General features: G+C 35.0%; 1 protein-coding gene and 1 long non-coding RNA gene across 4 annotated transcripts; both read left to right on the forward strand.

Annotated features, from left to right (window-relative positions):
- Window positions 1–577: 577 nt before the first annotated feature.
- Window positions 578–22,863, forward strand: LOC132196075 (rhotekin-like). 3 transcript variants are annotated; one of them, XM_059618477.1, is made up of 11 exons: window positions 3,281–3,299; window positions 4,360–4,423; window positions 4,750–5,121; window positions 19,477–19,661; window positions 20,112–20,321; window positions 20,374–20,550; window positions 20,769–20,863; window positions 21,310–21,539; window positions 21,596–21,747; window positions 22,225–22,340; window positions 22,400–22,863. In XM_059618477.1, exons 3-11 carry the CDS (start codon window positions 4,774–4,776, stop codon window positions 22,621–22,623), a joined length of 1,737 nt encoding a protein of 578 aa, XP_059474460.1. In that variant the 5' UTR covers window positions 3,281–3,299; window positions 4,360–4,423; window positions 4,750–4,773; the 3' UTR covers window positions 22,624–22,863. The 3 variants fall into 3 exon arrangements, with proteins under 3 accessions (XP_059474461.1, XP_059474460.1, XP_059474462.1); XM_059618478.1 differs by lacking the exons at window positions 3,281–3,299; window positions 4,360–4,423; window positions 4,750–5,121 and adding an exon at window positions 578–854; XM_059618479.1 differs by lacking the exons at window positions 3,281–3,299; window positions 4,360–4,423; window positions 4,750–5,121 and adding an exon at window positions 14,899–15,182.
- On the forward strand, window positions 3,043–4,353 carry LOC132196076 (uncharacterized). Its single transcript, XR_009441727.1, has 3 exons — window positions 3,043–3,690; window positions 3,797–3,871; window positions 3,933–4,353. It is a non-coding gene; the product is annotated as an uncharacterized LOC132196076 (long non-coding RNA).
- Window positions 22,864–23,092: the final 229 nt, after the last annotated feature.

Consider the following 23,092-nt stretch of genomic DNA (forward strand, 5'->3'; position numbering starts at 1 on the left):
TTTACTTTTAAATATAATTTTTTTAAGACCATTGGAACTGTTTTTCAAATTAGCTTCTGAAATTCCTTCCTCCGTGCACTTTTAGAACACTGCGATTTATTGCTGCGACTTGGTCTATGAGAAGAATATTAGAAGGTCAACTGTAAAAAGTTGCGATAAATACTCACCTCCCCTATGCTCCCCACTTTAAAAAATCGGGAATCGATATTCGATACATCCGCCCAAATGACGCGAGTGGCCAATTTCCAGCCAACTGGCTAACTTCCGGCGACTGGCTAGGATTTCTGGCTAACTTCACGATGCTGGCGTAACCCGCGTAACTGGATTGTAGCTATCGCGAAGAATTACCAACAAAACAGAATTTGCCGGAATAGAACTTTTTCATAATTAAATAAAAGTTTGGGCGAATTTATTTTAAAAGAAGACAATAAGTTTCATAATTTATATTTTTATGCCTATTTACCTTGTTTTTATCATAATTTCAAAATTTTGAATCTTTTTTTATGTGTTAATTTGGTTGGCCAATCTGCTTTGGTGCTTTTTTAATTCAAAAAGTGGCAAAAGCCCAGCAGTGATCAGGCGGTTATTTGTTGACATTTCGACTTCGTGAATTGTTTCGCACATATTGACTCGTTCGTTCAAGTTCAGTTTGCTTTGCAAGAGACGGGATGGCTCCGAGTAAAAAATTCTCTACGGTCCGCAGCATGAAGCGAAATGCTTCGTTGCCGGTCAACTTCTCCGGATCGCCTTTGAGCAACAACAAGGAGAACAATTTCAAAACCGGTGTCAAACGCTACCAGGCCAGCATTCGCAGGAGGGATTCAATGCGATTCATCAAATGGACCAACATGCAGGTAGGAAATTCAAAAATACACGTAGAAAGCAAAAGATACTCGCGCATACATATATTCATAATTACATTACAAGATAATAATTACATTACAAAACATACAATCATAGACCGTGCGATATTAAGAATTTATATACAAAGTTGGAGGCGCGCCTTACGTAAACACAAAAAATAATGGATATTAGTAAGCTAGGAACATAAAAATGATTAGGTAATTATGTACGTAGGAATACGTAAACCAACATGTAAACGTACATACATGTGCGCTGATGCCAATGTGTGTTATGAAAATCTTACAATTCAATCTTTTATGAATGTGCTAAATAAAAATTATTTTAAAAAAATTCTTATTTTTGCTTTACATTAATTTATTAATGCTATGTATAACTTTAGCCTCAAACGGAGACAAAAAATTAAAATTATTTACTCTTTAGAATTATTTTCTTGAAGCTAATTGTTATGAAAGCAATTTTCTTTTTGAGTAAAAAATAAAAAAATTATTTTAATACAAAAATTATTTTTGAATTGGAATCAATTCAATTAAATTAGAAATGACTAAATGAACCACCGTTTTATATTATTTATTAAAAGAATATTATAAATTTTATTGAAGTTATAAATATTATTTTAATGAAAATTAAACTCTTCTGATTGATTAAAACTATGTATAAGCTATTAGCTATAAACATGTAGCACAAATTCAAATTTTGTTAAAAAAAACTTCTGAAAGAATTAGAAAGCAAAGTAGCAAAATAACAATCTATATAAAGATAGCCTATGAAAATAATTTAATTTGTCTATAAATCACTTAAATACATGTTAATTAATAGCTGAAAATTTCGCAAGAAAGTTGCACGTTCTGAGAATTTAATTTTAATTTTCTTATTTGCAAAAGTTATGAGTTGAGTTTTATTGTATCTGTATGCGAGATCGCAGATTTTGCGTGAGGAAGCGCGAAAGAAAATCTGCAACGTTCTCCGCCGACTTATACAGTGAGACGCATGCGAAAAACTGGTTTTAATCGCCGCTGGAATTCCTTTCCGAGACTTATAATTACGAAACCAAATATGGTCGAGAGTGTTTTTCGCGCTTATCACCTTTCAAACAAGACCAGTCCAAACTTTGGCTCGGCATAAAAAAAAAAATCATAAAAATTATTCATGAGATACCCTCATCTTCTTCTACAACAGACTCACTTTCATTCTATAATTATGGCATTTTCTATTTAACCAAATAAGAACTCAGCATCGAAAGTGGCAAAATTCGTGCAGAATATATAAATATTTTTAGTCCTTGATTCTGTTATTGAGAATCATTTTGCTTTTAAACAAAAATTGTGCAGCTACTTGGACTAAAATTATAATTACCTAGAGGAGAAATTGGAAGAAGTTAATATTATATTTGCAATTACAATGACATAACTGGTTATGAATTTTGGCAACTGTAAAAAGGAGTCGGTCCAGTTCTTTTGTTGTTTTTTCTCATTAACAGGTGCGCCGCGCGTCTGGTTATTTCCACTTTTTGGCTCTGAATAGACCCTTGTCCGACACACCGTGTAATCAAATTCGCCGACTGCACAAGTCACGGCCCACAAATTCCTCCGGTGCCCTCCGAAGAGGTCGCACCTATTCCGTATTTCCAAGTTCGGAGCGTAGGCGTGACCTGCGGCACACTTTCCGGTGAAATATTAGAAAAGAGCCAAAACGAGGAAACCCTAATCCATAAGCCTCTTCTCATCACTATGTTAATTTTGCCGAATAGTCATAAAAAAATATATTTTTGGCACTAAAACTATAATTGATAATTTTCTTTTAGTTCTCACTTGAAGTTGGATTAAAAATATTAAAATTTATTTTAATGATATTTATTTATTGTAATATTTTTCTTTAAAAAGGAAATAATTTGTAACTAAAAATTACAGATTTAATAAATTATAAAAGATAAAAAAAATCTGTATAAATAATATAATAAATTTTAAAGGAATTAGTTCTGTGTTTGTTTCAATTTCAACATGCAGATTAAATCAAATAATTTTCAAAAACACTAGACTTGATGCTTATTACAAAAAATTATTTACTTAAATAAGGTAAATTATATGCTTAAATTTTGAACATACTTTCTAAGCATTGGATTAAAAAAAATGCTCTAGTTAAAATATGATTAATTATTGCAATTAAAAAACTTTGTTAACATGTCAAGTGAGGATTTTTAAATTGGACCCAAGTTGAACTTTTTCGTTTCGGAACAAAGAGCAGCAGCAGCAGAACTCGTTTTCTCGCGTGTCTGCAACAACAACAAGAGTCCCCACCCTGGCCGGGTTCTCCAGAGGAAAAGAGCCGAAGGAGTTTGAAGTCAGTAGTGCGCCAACTGCTTTGACTGCAGGAGAACCACACTGTCAAAAAAAATCGGAAAATTACGTCCGTGTCACGGCAGAAACGAAGTAAAAATAGTACGGACAGACATAATTTTCTGTACTTTGCGTCGTAAAATACATTTACGGATGAAATTGATATGCGATTTTACGTATTTGGGATGTAGCGCAAGTCTCTGTAACAGATCCGTAATTTTACATCTCGCTTTCGGACTTTTACCTGAGTGCATGCATGTTAGGGGAGGAAAGCTCAGGAGAGAATAGGGAGAGAGGCTGAAAACGTCATCACCCACGCCAGCAACTGACAAAATTCAACCCTCGCGCCTCGGCTGCAATCAGTTTAGCGTCTTTCGCCACAAAGAGAACTCCTCTTTGCTGCATCGGGCACAACATCTCTTAAAATCATGGAATATTTTGCAGCGAAGCCGCTTAATATCCAGTTGGAGGCCTCCGCGAGTACTTGAAAAATGTAAGTTTGGATTAATCATTTTTATTAGAAGAAAATACGTTTATTTAATGGTTATTAAAAAGTCGCGCGCAGCTAAAATTTATGCATATTATTTTTATTTTTTTAGATTGGATTTGAAGTGAGAACTTTTGGAATAAACTCGTCCCTCGTCAATGGAAGTTGTGTTGGCAATGCGCAAAAGGTATTTTATACAGAGATTTCTCATCAATGTTTTGCTAAGGAAATTTATTTTTATTTTTCAGACAGTGTTTTCATCAACGCAAGATACGATCCAAAAGGATTTTCTGAAAAAGACTACGTCAAGAGTTTCATCTACCTCAATATTAATTTTTACTTCATGTGAGTTCTCTGTAAATCCGTGATTATTAATTTATTGAAAATAAAAGTAGCCATTTATAGCAAAAATAAAGTTTGTGATTTTCTGTAAAACTACCATAAAAATACGTAAGAAAGTAGTAAAACAAAAATACGGACACAGTACGTAATATTCTGTGCGAAGGGAGAAATTTTCTGTAACAAATCCGTAAAATGCATCTACGGGAGGGGAGGCGGAAAAGTGCGGGCGCTCAGGTAAAATCCCTTCTTGAGAAGAGACGTACTTTTACGGCATACGCCAGAACAATAGTTTGCACCACAGATACGTAAAATCGACCATTCCATTTTAAACAGTGCAGCAAACCAGTGCGGCGATTCTTTTTGCTTCTATTTTCGCGTTCCAGCTTGTTGCGTCCAGGTACATTCACAAACAAATTCCCACGGCAAATACATTTTTTGTCTATATTTTCTGAATTTTTCCGTACATAATTTAATTATTAGTTAGATGGTCTAAAATTAGCTTCAATTAATTATCCCTAAATATTTCAATAAATAAATGTAACTAATACTTATTTTTTTATTTAAATAATTTTTATTTTTACTTTGTTGGACTTTTTCTAATTAATATTCTATAAATATTTACCTTTTTGTTGAGAAAATCGGTTCAATAAAAATATAATATTAATATTTATTTATAAATAAAGTTCAAATTTTATTTATAATTATTTTTTTTTTCATTCAAAGTGGGAAATGATTGAGTGAGAAAGAATGTACCGGATCAAAGTGCACCTGGCGCCGGACGCGTCCGACTTCCGGACGACAATCGTGCAGGGCGGCGGCAAACCTGAGTTGGTGCAGCGCCGTGTGTCCGGCGTGCCCTGCCAGCCGGCGCCGCCCTCGGTCAGCGTGCTGCACTACGCGGCGCCGCCCAAGTGTCGGCGCCCGCTCTCGTTGCCCCCGAGCAACATCAACGTCCTCCACGACGCCACCAACATCAACAACAACGGCCAGTTCAAGAAGCCGGCGGTGCCGCCGCCGGTGCTGCCCAAGCCCTTCAGGTCGTCCACCCTCGCCTGCAGACTCGGAAACAGGAACACCAGGAACAACCTCACTAAGGTCAGCACCTGCTCCAAATTTTGGAAAAAAAAGAAAAATAATCATTTTATTCTCCAAGCGAAGTTATTAAAAATCGGTTTCAAATTTCAGCCATGGTTTAAAGTTTAGAGCTAATTAACAAATAATTTAATTTTTTTTTTAAATATTTAAAAACTAAATAATATCAAGAAATTAAATTCAATTCATTTATTCTCTCGCAACAAGTCAAACAAAAAATTTAAAAAATCACATTGGGAGAGAATTGGCAGCCAGCTCTAGTAAACAACTTACTAAAACTCATAGGCTCAATTTGGAAGCAAAAGTGTTTCCAACTTAAACCTACTCGCTGAACTGGAGCCGTAAATAAAATTAAAATAATTTGAAAACAAAAACAATAACAATTGAATCCAAAAATAGATATATTTATTTTTTAAATAAATTTCAATTTTAGATTAAGACAATCAATCATTAATCAACTTTAATTAATTTTGTTAAAATTTAAGCAATTAATCTTATGATCTTTATTAATTAATTAACTAATAAATGTAAAATTGATTATATGATTGAATTGATCTAATACATTCATTATAAATTTTATAATACTCAGACAATACCGATAATACTAATTAATACATCGAAATTTAAAGCTTGAATAGATCTACATCATTTTTCTAAATCAATTTAAATAAAACATTTAACACTTTTCTTTACTATCAAAAACTCAAATGTACTGTACGCGGACACGGAAACAGATTGCTTAAAGTTTTAGAAACAATTTTTATTGTGCTCCTGCCAAGGCCACCGAGTCATTTATGGATAGTTTTTGTCATTGTCAAGTGCTTGGAAGAGACTTTATTCTTTAAATTTTAATTCCGATTTATACTTATTGTTAAAATTTTTACTTTCTTCTGTGACTAACAGTTATTCTTTTGAAAAATCTAGCCCGTTGGGATTAAGAGAATTTGCCTATTTTGGACGCGCGGCGAGTGGGAATGAGGAACCACTGCAAAAGCAAATATTATTGTTTTCTCTGCCACACGCCTGTTTTTGTTCAAAATAATAGTTGGGTATAATTTCATGCAAATCTCCTTTGTCTCTCTTCCCGCATTGTCTCCACACCCACCGAGAATCCCAATCGACCGAAAGCGAGAAAGACGACTTGGTTTGAGAACATTTGAGAAGTGGCCCAAAAGCTAGTCTCTTTTCTCAGCAATAACACAAAACATATAACACGCGTGAGTTTCTCTTTAATTGACGTTTCGTTGTTAAAAAGGAAAGCGCAAGAATTGCACTCGCACACAAAAGTACGAATTTTATTCTCACACAAACAATTTCCAGTGACTTTAATTAATTTCGAGTCTTAATTGTGGCACACAAAGACGCGGTCTTGTGTGTCTCGGCCAGTGGAATGTGCACGCTACATCGAGAGACTGCTGGCAGACGTGCACCACTTTGCATAATCCTGTTTCCATTTTCGCCCAAAGCGAATTCCCATTACGTTTTTGCCTTTTTCAAGCAATAATTGCGCCTCGCCACGATTTTTATCACTCAAAAGCACATGCAAGGCCAAAACCACTTGACGACCAAGAAACAATTGATTTAAACTTATATCTGAGAAATTTCTATCATCAATTGAAACATTTCTGAATATTTATAATTTCATTATTTTCCAATCAATTCAAATTTCAGATTAAATTTGTAACCTTTTTAAAGTTTGTAAAGTAAATTTTTCTTTTAACTCTTGGTAGAAAGTTCTTTCTCAAAACGTTTGTGATGACCTAAAGTATTTGGCTACGAAACCTATCCTAGTAAACTGAACGTAATCAATAATTAAATTACGTTTTTATTAAATTCATTTTAATTCAAAGAGTCAAATTTTCAATTTATTCGTAATTTTTCTAGAAAAAATATAAATATAGTTTTGAATACATTTTGAAGTTTCAAGAAGAATTGTTTTAGCGTTGAGTCGGTGCACGCATTCCTTCAAAGAAATGGGAAGTGGCCGACTGGATTGCCTTCTTATTCTTCTCTCGCCTTTTACGCAAAATCAAATGGCAGCGCGTATATAAAATGTCTCTGCAAACAGGCGAAACGAGTTTTGCAATTTTATTTATTATATGTGCAACCAGGTCTTGCTTGTTAGAGACAATCGTCGCATGTTGAAATCCCAAACAGTGCCAAAAAACATTCTTTAGGGTCACTTACGCGCATCACGCCTCATTTCGCGTCCTTGCGAGAAATAAGTTGGGCTAAAAAAGCGACGCCTGAAATTGGATTCGCTGAAGAAAAAGTAGCTGCACCGGCCGGTCGGACGGGTCGGATAGTTATTTATTTCCAGAAACGCTCTTTTCCTTTGTCTCGAATATAATCAAAAGGCAGGCGAGGAAGACGTAACTCGAGACTTTGTGTGCACATCTCGCGACCGGGACCAGTTCGACGCGACAAAAGTCACTTGGCAACAAACGCTATAATAGTGTAAAGTTTCGTCACACAGACAAATTTATCTTAATTTGTTCCATCAAATTGCATCATTATTTTTTGGTAATATTAATTTATTCAGTTCTTTAATTAGTCTAAATATATAGAAGATAATTTATATGTAAAATTTACATTTAATGTCAAAATTTTCTGATGAATTCAAAATTTGATTTTTCTCACCAATTGATGCCTTTTGATTAAAACATTTGGACTGAATTTTAATTTATTCTCTAGATTTTTTTTCAACTTGCATTCAAATTTTATAATGCAACTTAAATTTTTAATTTTCAGTTCTTATTTAAAATATCTCAATTTCAATTTTGATTTCAAAAATTGTAGTTTTTCTGTTTTATTGAATTAATTTAATAATAACAAACTTTTAATAAGACTTAAATGAATTATAACTCATTCGTGTAAAATTGAGCAGTGTCTTCTTGGTTTTTATCTCAAAATTAATTTGCGCCTCTTGAAATTAATGCCGGTGTTCTGGAATCGAAGTTTCTCCGTTTTCACTGCAAAGATTTTAACCATTCGAGCGCACCGGCAATCACAGAATCGCAATTAATCGCGGCAAAGAAAGTAATTAGCGCCGATTAAAGAGACACCACGATTCGACCTGGATACATTTGAATATTTTCTCTCCGCGCTTCCTTTAATTGGCGAGCAATCGAACAAACAAATAAAGTTAATAGCTCTAATTCAGTTGTACATTTTTCTTAATAAAAACGAGCGGCTCGTCAAGGCGGCAAGTAGAGCGCTGAATTTTGCCGCCGCGCTCCACTCGCGCTTTATCTTGATTAGTCCTCTCTGCCTCTTCTTCTTTTTCATAACCTACATTTGACATGCAGGTGCGCACAATTATTTTCACTGCTGCGAAGACGCGACACGAAATATAATCAAAATAAATGTGCTGTGACGGCAGCATTTTATTTTATTGAAAACAAATTCTCCTTTCCACACTTTTCTTCAAAGGACACAAAGTGAGAAAAAGTCACGCTCGGTTGGCGCGGATCGTAATGGAATTCGAGCGGTCCATTCGGCAGAATTGGTTTCCAAGCGTGAGACGTTTAGAAAGGCTACGATTTGTGTAGCAAAACATTTGCATTCAAGAAAAAAGCAAAAGTTACACGAAATAAAATTGCATTATTTAAGAAAGAGGTCGTTAAACTTATAAAATTTAATTAAAAAAATCCAAATTTTCAAAACAATATTTCGTGAAAGTTGATTAATTTATTGATTACTTTAAAAAAAAATGCATTAAATTAAAGGCTAGTGATTAAAATTCTCTACCATTGAGTTTGAATTCTATTCAGGCATTTTTTGGAGGAGCGAAGAAGAGTCTCCAGCATTTGACACAATTTCTATAATTCTCTTTCCCATTGTGCGTTAGATTAAGGTCTCCGCTGAATAGACCAGAGGTCAAGAGTCAGCCAGATTGGACTTCTTGCAGTGAAAATGAAAACAGTCCTCCGGAGAGGAAGAAAATTTCTCTATTGTCAATTTTCTATGTACGATAATTAACGTTTTTTGCCTCGTTATTTAAGTTAAATTGTTCTTCGGAGAAATTTGTTTAATTCCACGTGTTTAATTCTGTTGCGAGGCCCAGGGCAGTAAAGTGCCACTCTAGAGATAAAAATTATGACTTTCTCTCTCGGTGTGCTTTGGCATGCGTTCAGGCGACAGGTTACACTGCACAAATGCACTTGTTGCGTTTATTAATTATTTATTCAAAGTGCCTCGAGGGAACCGCGCTCGCATATCGGAATCATCGCGAGAACCTGCTTGAAAAAAGCACTCAATTAAAAGAGTGACGTCACGCATGGTTGGAATGAAATTGGTTGCGAAATTCGCGTGATTTATGACTTTTAATTAGCAGGCAAAAATCTAATGGCCTCCATTAGCAGCAAGCACGTGAACAGTTAGTTTTTCCTGATTTCACGCAGGGTTAACATCGCATTAAATCTTAAGAGATGATAATCATTAGCTTTTTTTTTTGTCTAAAAATCATCAAGAGTGTACTGTTATTCCTCTGCCAATTTTCCATTAAATAATATATATTGGAAATAACAAATTACGCAATTACTGAATCCAGTACTTGAAAATAAAATTTTTAATTCAAGTAATCAAGCAGAAAATATGTTAATTTTCGCATTATGTTCGATTATTTTTGTCAGCTTTTTCAATTCGCAGGTAATTTAACTGTTAATTTAAAAATATTATTAATTTATTCTTTAATGTCTTATGAGTGAGTTAAGTTCAAGCGGAAATAATGGGATGTTGATTACGCAGAAATAGTAAACGAACCTGCTGGGTATGCAACCTGCGAAGTTACCAAGTTGAGCGAGTTGCATACGAAAGTTTTTAACAGTTGATGAGAGCAGCGTAGGTTGTGAAGAGAGATTGTTTGTTTTGCTTTACAAAGCAAGCTTTGATGACGAATCTCTTCACGTATGTAATTTATGCAGTTCCTTTCATGGTTCTTTCATTATATTAATTATTTATGAAATTCTTGAAGTAGCAAATCCACAAACTTTTTATTATTTTTCAAGCATTTTTGCAATTATATAAACTAAATTACTATATTAAATAATAATTTTAAAAGAAAATGAGACGATAAAGTAATTTGAAAATAGCCATTTAAAAATTATATTTAGATATTTAGAGGATGCTGACTGAGAAATCAGCAAGGAATAACGAGAACCAAATGTTCTGGTGTGGAGTTTGAAGTGAAACACGTGTTTCCCGTTTTCATCCCCTAGTTACGCAGAGCAAAGGGCGTTTTGGTTTCAGAGGCACACGCCAAATGTGACTCATCCGGTTGCGTGCACGAATTCTCAAGTGCACACGCCGCCGCTGCCTTTCATTTATTTTTCACTTGCCGAGAGCAACCCCGTCGTCAAGGGGGGAAACAAACTGACTTCAACCTCTGATTCATCCCCTATCAAATAAAATATATAATACTCTAAATCCAGCAGCTTTCGTTTCACATGAAGAACCTCAATCATATAATTAATGAATGATTAAGTCATCAGCATTGAAGTTAATAGTCCAAATTTGCGTTAATGGCTGTCGGCTTTCTCTGAACATGTAATTTTGAGGCGAGTTTGAAGGGCACATGAATTATCCAGCAGCTCTTGCAAGTGCAATTAGAAATTCAATTTTTCACCCATTTCACTAAATACATTCTTGCAGCGTAAAAAAACGCGGGAGAGAGAAAAGATGCGAGAGATAAGGCTGATAAATGTGCCACAAACGCGGCGAGTGAAAGCAGTTTCCACTAATTTTAGTTGGAAGGAGACAAAACTTCTTCTAAATTTGTGCCAGACGGCGGGTCTGCGCTTTTTTCATCACCTGAGCCGAAAAAAATGCTTACGCTTGTTTGCTTGAGAGAAATTGCTGCTGAAGTGAACAAAATTTTGGTAGACACACCTTAGCTGGAGCGATCGGGCAGCGTCGGCGAAATGTTAAATTTTACACCACTTGCGTATTGATAAGAAGTGCTGCGCTCAGCATCTCATTTGCATGAGTAATAAGGCGTGACAACCAAAATTATCCAAGCTCAGCTTATTCGTTTAATTGTTAGAATTAAAAATTTATAATCAAACTTCTGGACCAAAAATTTGACTTTTTAAGAAATCTGAAAATATTTTATTCAAAAATTTTGATCTGCAGTTATTAGTAAAGAATCCTTCGAAGTTCATAATGCTGTAAATTTCTAATCAAGATTCTAATATATGTTTCAAAACTTAAAATGTTTTTATAATTTTAATTTAACTGAATAATTTTCTGAAAGTTCGACTGATCATCTAACTAACGAATCTTTAATTTATAAAAAGTATATTAATGTGGCAATCGAATAATAAAACAAAAATTGCAGCTCTCCAAAGAGTGCAAAGTTTCCATACCGAGAATTGTTTCTCTCGGTTGGTGACACAGCGGCTGAAAAAGGCCGGACAGGAAGTCGTGGTGGTTTCTCAAAGTAATAGGGCGATCATTAATTTCTATTGAGGCGTGACAGGCCGCGCTGCTGCAGCCTTTATTAAAACTGCCCAGCAAAAATGGAAACCGCATACCTCACACGCATTCTGATAAGGCACCTCGTCGTCATCTCCATTCTCAACTCTTTGAGTGTGTCACGAATGACAACTTTGTATTCTTTCTGGTGTTCGTGATTCACTTTTGTCTCCCTTTTTTAGTTTCCAAGGCAAAAATCCTCAAGGGCTTTTCATTATTTAATTTTGTAAAATAATAAGCTGAAAAATTTGAGAACCAAGTTGACTCTTTGAAGGGCCTCTGGAGACTTCTGAAGTTGCGTTTTAGAATTTGTTGACCCGCGGCGGGCGAGACGTGCGCGGCCCAAGTGCGAATGGCCCTCATTATTTATAGGCTCCGATCCTTTGGCGCGGGTTCAAAATTTCAGAAGTGCTCTTCTCTTGATGTGGCGAGACACATTCCTTCCTCCCATTCGTCCAGATGATCCATTCACAGCCGCAGCTCTTTGGAAACGCACACAAAATTTCTCACATTTTTCCTTCTTTCAAGTGTTATTCTAAATTTGTGAAGCCAAACTGCCTCAATTTATTTTTCTTTAGTCTCACTTAGTGAGAAATTCCTCTTCTTGTTGGGAACAAATTAATTTAAATTATCTGAAATACAAAATACCCGTTCTAAATTCAAATTATTGTGTTTTTACATTTTTCGAATCAAAAGCAAAGTTGAATTACTTTATTAAATGATCTTTGCGTCGTTTGGGTACATATTGTGGGTGGCTATTGGAGTTTGAAAGCAGGAAACGGCGATAATTGTTGCTGGTTGTTCGACTCTCAGGGAACATCCTCTGGGTGTGTGTCACTGGCGCAAGTCAAGATAATGCCGCCGCTTTGTGGTTTTGCAGCAGCTGCATCTCCCGAGGGTCGTAAATTCGATTTGGAGCCGACTTTTCTTCTGAACGGGAGATAAAAATTCTGGTCCAATAAGCTTAGTAATATCGAATAAGTGACAAATTTTATGTCTGAACGAAAAAACAACTTAAAAAATTATGAAGTATTTTCCACTCTCAGATATTATTTTTATTTCAGTGTATATGGACGTGCCCTTGATGATGCCTTCCAAATAAACTTCTTTGAAATAAAAAATGGGACGCGAAATTAATTAATTGGTGACAATTAAACGCGATTATTGTGGGAAGAAAAAGTAGCAGTCGTTGCGAGCGCGGCCCGAGAGCCACACGTCTATTTTGGGACATGTCTTTCAGATACACGGTCAAGCCTTACGGGTACGCGGTGGACTTGCAGCGAAAACGAATCAGACGCAATGGCCACTACTTTTATGTGAGTTCCAATCACTCCGACAGTAACAAATAAATACAACAATAAGCATAGCCTTGAGATTAGATAGTTTCCTTGTAACAAATAATTAATTTATTTCCTGATAACAAATAAAAGGTACAAAAATATTTTATGCACGATCAATTCGCTTCTTTTACCCCTTTTTGAAGCAAAATTTATATCAAATTTAATTCCATGCCTAGTCAGGATCAGGACTAATATCATTTAGAAATTAAAATAATGCAATGAAAAAATTTGAGCCGATTTTTTTCCAAATCTTTTCAAATTTCTAGAGTATATCAGCCGATAAGAATAAGACACAGAATTAAATAGAGAATCATCGCGGCCACAAGTGATGCATATTTAAGAAAAGTTTTTCTCAATCTTCAACCTATTCAGCTGTGGAAGTCAATTCAGTGCTTGAATTGCTGCAAATTCTTTTTTTGTTGAATGCTCATTTAAGGAGGTGACTTTTTTAAACAATTTTTTTGGTGCATAATTTTTTTAATACAGTTGTGTTTTGGTGTATTTTAAGTTGTAGTTTTCACAGGTCTCATTGTCAGTGAGAGATCCAATTTTTGGTTTGTTAATATTTCCAAATATTTTTGCCAGTTCAATAATAACTCTTTTTGATTTTAACATCAATTATTTGTATTCAGTGCTGCCAATGCTATTCCAGCCATTGAACTTTACAATTAAATTAAAAAAAAAAACATTGTTTAAAAATAATTAGTTAAAATACGATTCTACTTTAAAGTTGATGAGAGGATCGTAGTATATATTTGTGTGCTTTGAGCCTATTAAGATTGTGAGGGCGATTAGTGCGTTGTGCCGCGTGCGAGCGGCAGACGCTTGAAAAGTTTTTACTTCTTTACGGGTTCCTCAAATAAACTGCGCTTTTTACCATTTGTTTTATTTCGCCCCGCGACACTGGCAACGCCGGCAACAGCTCTCGAGCAGCTGTATAGCACTGTGTGTGAGTCTCTTGGCCACGGAGGGTTCGACCCGCAGGTAACCCTCCACGCGCCGAAGCCATTGTTCTCTTTCATTGCACACAAAGGCGGCCGATCGGATAATGCTGCTCTTTTTTATTGCTCAAACGTAAAACTAAAAGCTTAGAAAGGGTTTAAGATTTTTTGCTAAAACAAATACATATCATTTTTATTTAAATATTGTTATACAATGTTTTAATTTATAATTTAAAATAAAATTTTACCAGGTCAATTAAGCTTGACAGTACAAAATTAGGGGCTATATTTTGCACTAAACTTGATAATACAAATTTTATTTTTGAACTCCTCGTTAAATATTTTACTGTCCATTAAAAAGCGTTTTAAATCAATTGTCTCACTATTAATTCCTTTATTATCGTCTATTTTTCAAAAATCAAGGCACTAAAATGAAAGAAGAAAAAGTAAACAATGAGGGCGATCCAAAAGGCTAACTTGGCCCAGGCTAAATTAACCTGGCCTGGGCTAATTAAACCCGCGATTCAATTTTGCTGGTGGGCTAAATTAGCCCGGGGCCGAGTCAAGTTAGCCTGGGCCAGGTTAGGCTTTTGGATCGCCCTCAAATATTTTTATAAATTATTAAAAAAAGGTGTTAATAATTATGAATATAATTATATTAAAATGAAAAATTAATTTAAAGAGGAAATGAAAATTTAAATAAATTCGCATTTAAATTACTTTTATTTATTACTTGATTTAAAAAAGCATTGAATATTCTAATGATTTCTTGAGAGTACGTCATTTAAAATAACCAAAGAAAGACTCTAATGTGCATCCCTAATGATGTCTTACAATTAAGTCGTTGGTTTGAGAAGTGAATCTGCGAGTGAAACAATCGTGGAAACTAATTGGCCCACATAAATTATAATATGATGCGAATGGATTAATTCATTAGACGCGTGAGAGAGGTGAGGAGGGGTACCTGTTCGGCGACTGCTCCTTGGCGGCGTGCATTGGATTCGTGAGGGGCCGCGAGCGAGTTGCGCGTCCAGTGAGTGACTGGCAGCCCCGCGAGCCGCATCCGTCTGCCATGCCCCGTCTTCCCTGATTTGCAAAAAATCGTTTTGCGGAAAAGCTGGTTTCGCGAATGGAGTCGTGTTTTCCGCCGCTGGCGGGCCTCAGCCTAAAGGAGCAGGCGCGGGCCAAGCCGCCCAAGCCCTCCGACCTTTCCGCGCCCGACCTCAACGAGCTGCACAAATTCGCCAAAATCGAGATTCTGCAGGACCTGGACCTCTACTACATCCGCCAGATCGCACACAAACTCAAGGTACTTTACACTCGACCAGGGAAAGTGGTGATTTTAACTGGCGAGGAAGCCCGACCTGAGCCCCAAGCTTGCATCATTGGAATATCACAGCCTCCTTCTGAACAGTGTGATTTTCAGATGTATACATTTCTAGAAATGCTATAAAAATGCATTTTTTTTCGGTACTTGCAGTTTAATTCAATATTTCAGTTGTTTAATTTTAAATTCTGCAGTTGAATAAGTCAATTTTTAAATTACTTATTGCAAAAATAAGTTCTAATAAATGTTTAGGGAATTTTAAAATTTGTAATTTCAACAGAAAGAGGGCATTTTTTTTTTTTTTTACTTGAATTGTGGAAATTAAATGAAAATTTTTAGCTCGATCTGATTCAATTGCATTTCCGCCAGATATTATTTTTTGTTTGACCAAGAAACATGATAAAACCTAAAAACTTCGAAATAACAAAATAACAAAAATTTAAAAAAAAAATACTTGCCAGAAATATCCTGGTATTGCCTTAATTTTATTTAATATAAAAAAAAAATGAGATAAAGACCAACTAAAATAATTTTAAAGGCTCAAATGAACCTAAATATAATTTAAACCAACCTTCAATTGGTACTGATTGATTTTGAATCGAGTTCAGTGCCACACGAATGATTTGAGCAGGTGGATTTTTTGTCGGTTTTGTTGCGTGCCATTGTTGTGACAATTAATCTCTTATTTGGCAAGCTTACGTCAGATGAACCGTGCCTATAATTTTATTAGCCTGGGGGCATGCACGTGACTCACCGCAATGCAAAGCATTCAGCAGGTGATGTGTCTCTCTCAGAAATGTATTATTTTTTGCGCTGCTGACCGAAAATCGAGTGCCGTCCTTGCCACCATTGCCATTTGATTGCGGGCAGCGCCAAGGAAATCGCGAATATAGTTGACGCGTTAATAAAATACATAAACGTGATGTCATCACACATATTATACTTGAGATAAATTGCGTATTTGCCAAGAACTTGAATGAAACTTTCTAGAAAAGCATTTGATAGTTAATTTAAATTATGAATTATATTATGGCGAAAAAGTTGGATTTCCTTTTGAATTTGCCCGTAAGTAAATTCTTGCAATGGATGTTTACAAATCATGGCACGTATATTACTAAAAACCACTAAAAATAAATTAATTTTGCTCTTAAATTTTTTTAGCATTAATTTATTGCATGTTGAGAATATTCAACAATACATATTTTATTTAAGATTTCTTTGGAAATTTTCAAAGTTTGATTTAAAAAAAACCTACTGAGGAGTAAAAATGAAGAATTTTTTAGAAAGGTAGGAAGTTGCTTTCGAAATTATCAAATTTCATTGTAGAAAGAAAGAAGTATTATAATTTGAAACATTATACGTAGCTGAGACATCAATAAGGAAAAAATATTATCAGTTATTATCCTAACGATTGATTCTTTTAGACAAAACTAATCTCTGATGTTAGAGATAATGATTGAGCTTTTTGACATTTCATTTCTTTTGTCGCCCGTTTTTCATTTTGCGTCCATGAAATTTGCCAAATATATCAATAAAAATTTCAAGAATATTTTTAAATTTATTTACTGAAGATATTTTCAAACTAAAAATTCCGTCTTTTTTGAATACCGCAATTTCTAGTTGTTTTTAATTTTCGAGATATTTCTTTAAACCAATGTCAGTTAAAGAATTATAAATCCTTTATTTCATTCTGGATTAGCCATGAATTAATTCCATTAGACTTACTTAATAGGATTAAATGTTTTTAGGCAGGGAGTGCGAAACCCATGAACTGTGGCGGAAGTCCATGTGCCGAGCACTAAATTTGATATATGCCGGTGGCAAAGAGATTTTGCCACAGGTGGTTGCTCGGCTTGCATGTCTCTGCGGCTTGACACTACTTTTTGAAAAGTTAACCGCACATACTTGTGTCAATTTGAATTTAATTAAATTCCAAGGGTGGTGCAGAATTCCGCTTTGTTTGGTCTGCAGAACAATGTTATCTTGTACACAAAAGTCTCTCCTGCACCTGCGGCGATTTTATTTGCATAAAGGGAGAACAATGAAAGAAGAAAAGCAGCCGCGTAAGCCGCAATTAGGTGCGATATACTTTGTCATCTTTATTTTTATCTCCTTATTCAACTGCCGGCTACTTTTCAAGTTCAGAATGTGCTGAAACGTTGACGCATTTATTTATCTAAACAAGAGAAGCATAAAAAGTATTATTCTAATAAAAAAAAAGCTTAAAAGTATTATTGGTTAAAAATAGAATTTGATTTTTTTTTCATGTTAAAAAATTATATTATATATTATCTCCTCTTTTTATTAATGAATTTAAACTTGCTTGTTTCCAAAAGATAAATTTGAATAGTTTTCTGCATATTTAATTTAAAAGTAAACAAAATAACATAAAAAATTGTGTGATAAAATAGTTTTAAATTAATTATCTGAAAATTTTGTTGGTTGCTATTTTAAAAATTTAAAAATATAATAAAAATACATTTGGGAATTATTATTATCTGCATCTAGAAAATTCAATAGTATATAAAGATTCTTTTAAGATGTCAATTCAAAAAATCCGTTATAATACAAATTAAGAATATTTTTGGTGCCAAGATTGGAAAAAAGCGCTGTTCTTTGCGGTTTTGGTACCGCAATAATAAAATCCGAATGGTCATCACAGACTCGATTATTGTCTGCGGTCACGGCGATTTTCGTTGTTGGTCAGCACCTCTGGCCAAATGAGTCACCGGCCGAGGTGGCCGGAATGCAAATGGTCCGCAAAATTCCTGCAAACTCTTCGAATTGGTTGCCGACCACCCACTCGGCCTTTTCTCGGTCGACTTTCGCGTCAGGCCACTCCCTGGTTCTGCACCAGTCACGGCCGTCATTGTTTGCCAACAAGCAAGAAGTGTGAGAGCGGCTCCGATTCGCGTTTTGACTTGACGCACGTCTCCTTTGCTTGCCCTGTTCATTGATTCCGACCGACCTCAAACGTAAAAGGCTCCATTATTCAATTTATTAATTGCAGTAATAATTTAATTGAAAAAGATTAACCTCTCAAATGGATTTTTTCATCATATTTTAATAAAAAATTTACCTCCTGCAAGGTCTGTAGAAATCAAATTACCAGATATTGCGTTTGTGAAAGGTGAGATTAGAAAAACAAACAAACAACAAAATCAATTGCAGAAACTAATAAATCAGAAAAGTTTAAGTTTTTCAGTGGAAATATCTAATAAATAATAGTAAAATGAAATGTTTCCTCTATCTCTAAGGACAAGTGTTTTGCATAATATATTTTGTGGCGTAACAATTAGTCCTAAATTAACATTGTTTTGTTAAGGTTATTTAGCGTATTGTGCAAAAAAAAAAAAACACTTTAGACAAGCTCGGCGGGGGTGCTCTTTCATGAATTGTCTCACAACCTTGGCAACCTTATTTAAACGACTTTTTTGTCGCAAAGAAAAAATCGGAAAACATCACGTGATGGGGGCAATAAATTTCGAGTGGCCATTATCAACTGCAGCTTGTATTTTCACTGCTGCGAGTGTTTGCTTATTTTTTATGGCTCTTCTTCTTCTCCGCGGTCCGATCGTGACGTCACTTTTGTTTTTCGCCTTCTTCTCCGCTTGTTTGAGATGCAAACACCACTTGTAAATTGAAGCTGTGCAAAAAGATTTGGCGCGTCCCACATATTAATTCTCCAACATTGACCCGCACACACATGGGAAAAGAGCAGAAGAGCACGTGGGAGCCGATTCATAATTAAACTTTTAACTAATGGAATAATTAGTGAGTGGCGAGAGAACGAGAGAAACTTCAAAGCGAAGCGGAGAAATTTAGAAAATTTAATTCAATTGAAAATGTTTGGAGATTTGAATTGGAGTTCGTGTCAGGGTCATATACAATTGTTGACCTCTCTGACCTTTTCATTCAATTGAAAAAAAACATCATAGTTCTGCTTCTGCGTTTAACTATTTTTGATTTTTAATAAAATTCAAGTGCTCAATTTAAAATAACAGAAAAATAAATGTACCACTATAGCTTTTTCCTATAATTTAATGTTAAAATTTATTTCCTGTTATATATTTTTGTGGTTCAGAAGAAGTTTCTTTTCCTCTTCAAGTGGCAGAGAAAATTTTCCGTGTCGCTTTAAAATTATTACCCAGAGAAAAATATTTAGAAAATATATAAATTACCATAAAATTGTAAAAATATAGAAAAATCTTATTGTTTTTGTCTGGTACTTTAAAATTTATTTCTGTTGCTGATTTGGTGAATTGGTTTGTTGCAGGAATTGGACCTTGAGCAGAAAATCGAGTTGGAAATCAAGATGCGCGAGGGGTCGGCCAAACTGCTGGCGGCCAGCAAGCAGCAGGCGCAGAGTTTGGAGGCGGCCAGGTCGCTGCTCACCAGCAACGAACGCATGAGCGCCTACATGGCCGAACTGCAGCGCAGAAAGAGGGACCCCCAGCTCAGGTACTTCATTACATTCCTTATTTTTAAAAACCATATTTAATTTGAAAGACGATTCATTTAAATATCTTAAATAAGGAAAATTCAATAATAAAATTAAATCTTATAAATTTAATATACTTTTCATTTTATCACAAATTTATTTTAAATAACCGAAAATTCATTTTTTAAGCCGTTTCTTTGCACAATATATTGATAAAAAAATTAATAAAACCAACCTTTTTAGTATTTTTGGGTCTCTCAGTTTTGCAAATAGAAGTAACTCTAGGAAAATTAAACATGTTTTCCCTTTATTTCGTTTTAAACTTATGAAGAAATTTCATTGATGAAGGGATGAAAAGAATTGTTTCATCGTTAGAAAATGATACCTAAATAAATTAGCGCTGACAAACGTAGTAAATTTAAATGCAATATATTAATTAATAAATTAACCAATTTGTCCGATTTTTGCAGAAATTTGCAGAGCCGGGCGCGCGTGTCCCTGTCGGAGCTGCGGATGCCGCTGATGTGGCGCGGCGTGGACCACTTCAAGAACAAGGGCGACTACCGCCGCTTTGCAGTCTTCTGCCTTGCCAGGGTGGGCACCGAGATCTTTGACACGGCCCTCGTCAGCCCTGTCGACAGGTCAATGACCGACATCACCTTCTCCGACTCACTTGTCTTGTAATTTTTTGAAATTATTTTTTAATTGTTCACTGACTTTGTTCATTTGCAGCAACAACGTTCCGGCCGACTTCACTTTTCGGCTCGAGGTTTACAGCCACCTGCTGGCTGAGGACCTGAGCATGGCGTCGACGCCCCGCAAACTGCAGCGCACCCTCCACTCGTCCATCAGCAGGACAGTGGGCAAGAAACTCGCAGCCTCACTCAAGGATGAGCTACATGGAAAATTGTAAGAAAATATACTTTTTTTTTTAATTAATTTAAATAGTTATATTTTGAATTAACTCGGCGATTTTATTTTTGTTATTAAATTAAAATTTAAGTAAAACAATCATTTTTTTGTAAATTAATAAATTTACATGTTATATTTGAGTTTATTGAAACTTCCAATTTGAATATGCATAATAATTATATAAGGAGATAATCAACATGAATGTTTTCTTCTAGGGGTCCCCAATTTCACCTTGTTGCTTCAGCCAAGCTGAATCTTGCTGACATAGATGACGGTGTTAGGACACATGACCTTGAGATTGAAACGCTAGGTAAGAAACCAGTTTATCAGAAATCAATACTTATGCAGAAGCTTTCTTCTAAAAATATTTGTTGAGTTGAAAGGCTTATCAACTTTTACATAATTATAACTTTGAAAATGTCACTATTTATATCCAAAAATTGGGTTCTTTAATTCCTAAAATTACCTTTCTTATGAAAATTAATCTGTTTTTAAATATTTTGTTGACAAGTTTAGATTTTTACATGTAAAACATAACTTCTTATTACAATTGTCCTATTTTGAAAAACTTTTTGAAAAAAGCAGCTGTAATCTCTTGTCACCTAAATCACATATTTTTCTGATATTTTTTAGAATAATTTTTTTTTTTCACTTTCAATCAAAATTTCTTTTTAAAGTTAAATGCTGTTGCAAGTTTTTCTTCCAAATAAATTATTTCTCTCAACATTATACTAATTTTTTTCTTCCAATTTGCAGACAATAGGATGCAAGAGTTGCCTCTATTTGGGCACTTTTGCTGCCGCCTGGCCGCTCAACCTGACTGCATGACCAAAGAGCTGATCTGCGGAGAGGCCACTCTCAGACAGGGCAGCAAGGCCGCCTTCTGCCCGGTCTTCCTCTCCCTCAAGGCCTTTCGACTCTCTGTCTGGCCCTCGAGAGAGCTGAGGACAGAAAACGAGCCTACAGCTTCCCTCTGTGTTGACAAGGTTAGTTTATTTTAATTTATTTAATTAGCAAATGATGAATACAATTTGAAATTCAGGAGGCAAGCATACAGGTGGGAGACAACAGGCAGGTGCACATAGTGAGATTAGAAGAGGGCAGGGAGGTCACGTGGACCATCCAGGCCAAGACGGCTGAAGAGCAGCAGCAGTGGCTCGGACACCTCATGAGAAGTGCTCAAGACCATGCCAGGTACTTTTTAACTCAAAATTCACTATAAATAGTAAAAATCCATTACAAAAGATTGAATGAATCAGTTTGTACAATTATTTTTACCTTTTATGTTAATTAAATCCGGACGTTTAATTCAAATTTGGTTATTATTAATTTAACTGATTTTTAGGTTTTACAATACTAGTTAAATTTTTTTAAATAGCAAGAAATATTCTTTTGAATTTTTATTTCTATATTAACATTAATATGGAATGCTAAATTTTTTGCATTCGTCAACTTCAATTAAATGGAAATGGTAATTTAAAAATAAATTGATTTCAAATAACAAATAATTTTGCTTCAAAGGTTACTTTTAATCCCTAGTGACATTTTAAAGTTTAAAAAAGCTACATTTTATGATAATATTTAACTACAAAACTATTTACCACTATTTTACTATAATTCAAAAATTGTCTTTATTTAATGAAACTAATTTTGCTACCATACATTTTGCAGATGGAGAAAAGCATCAGAAAGACTGATGGACATTCCAAGTCCAGGTTCGTCCCGCCAGTCCTTCATGTCCACCTGCAGCCGCCAGGGCTCTCTTTATGACCAAACTCCCCTCATTGGTAACCCACCTGTCCATCTTTTGAATAAAAAATTCCTAACTGATTGGTTGCATTTGCAGAAAACGTGTGCTCCGAGTCTCAGCAGGGTGTGCAGAACGGCAGCAACCGACGGACAGTGCAAGAGATCTTCGGCCTCACCCCCGCCACCAGTCTGAGTTCGTGCGCCTCCTCGAGCGCCTCCTCCTCCCCTCCCACCTCCTTCAGGGACCGCACCTCCAGCGGCTCCGGCTCTGGCTTCCGAGCCACCCTCAGAGGTCACTGGCCCTTCAAGAGCAGCAACTGACACAGCTCAACTATCATTGTCTCAAATTCCAGCAAGATATTTTTTACAGTCCAAAGAGTGAATGTGTTTATTTTTCTCTCTCGAGAGTGATTTTCATTTTTCGAAGTCAAACCACGAGACAATAAATTATTTTCTCAAACCATTCCATTCAGAGGTGAATAAAACAGATAAATGCTAATTATGTAAAAATGTATATTGTTTTGAATGAAATAAAAGTGTAAGAAAAAACAGAATGACAATTCAAAATCAAGAATTTCATTAAAATGCCCTTAAATATTATCCAATTTTGACTATAAATGTAAAATTTCTATCTTTTCACTAGAAAAATTATTACAAGATTTAATTTATTTAAAGTTCCATAAAATTTCTTTTTCAATTCAGGTTGCCTTAATTGAGAATTTATCTATTTTTTATGTTCTTTATAAATTAAGTAAATTTTTATCAGTTTCTTTGTGAATTTTTGAAAAAT

This window comes from Neocloeon triangulifer, unplaced genomic scaffold (genome assembly GCF_031216515.1).
Source record: "Neocloeon triangulifer isolate White Clay Creek 2 clone unplaced genomic scaffold, ASM3121651v1 ptg000011l, whole genome shotgun sequence".
Classification (NCBI taxonomy): domain Eukaryota; kingdom Metazoa; phylum Arthropoda; class Insecta; order Ephemeroptera; family Baetidae; genus Neocloeon; species Neocloeon triangulifer.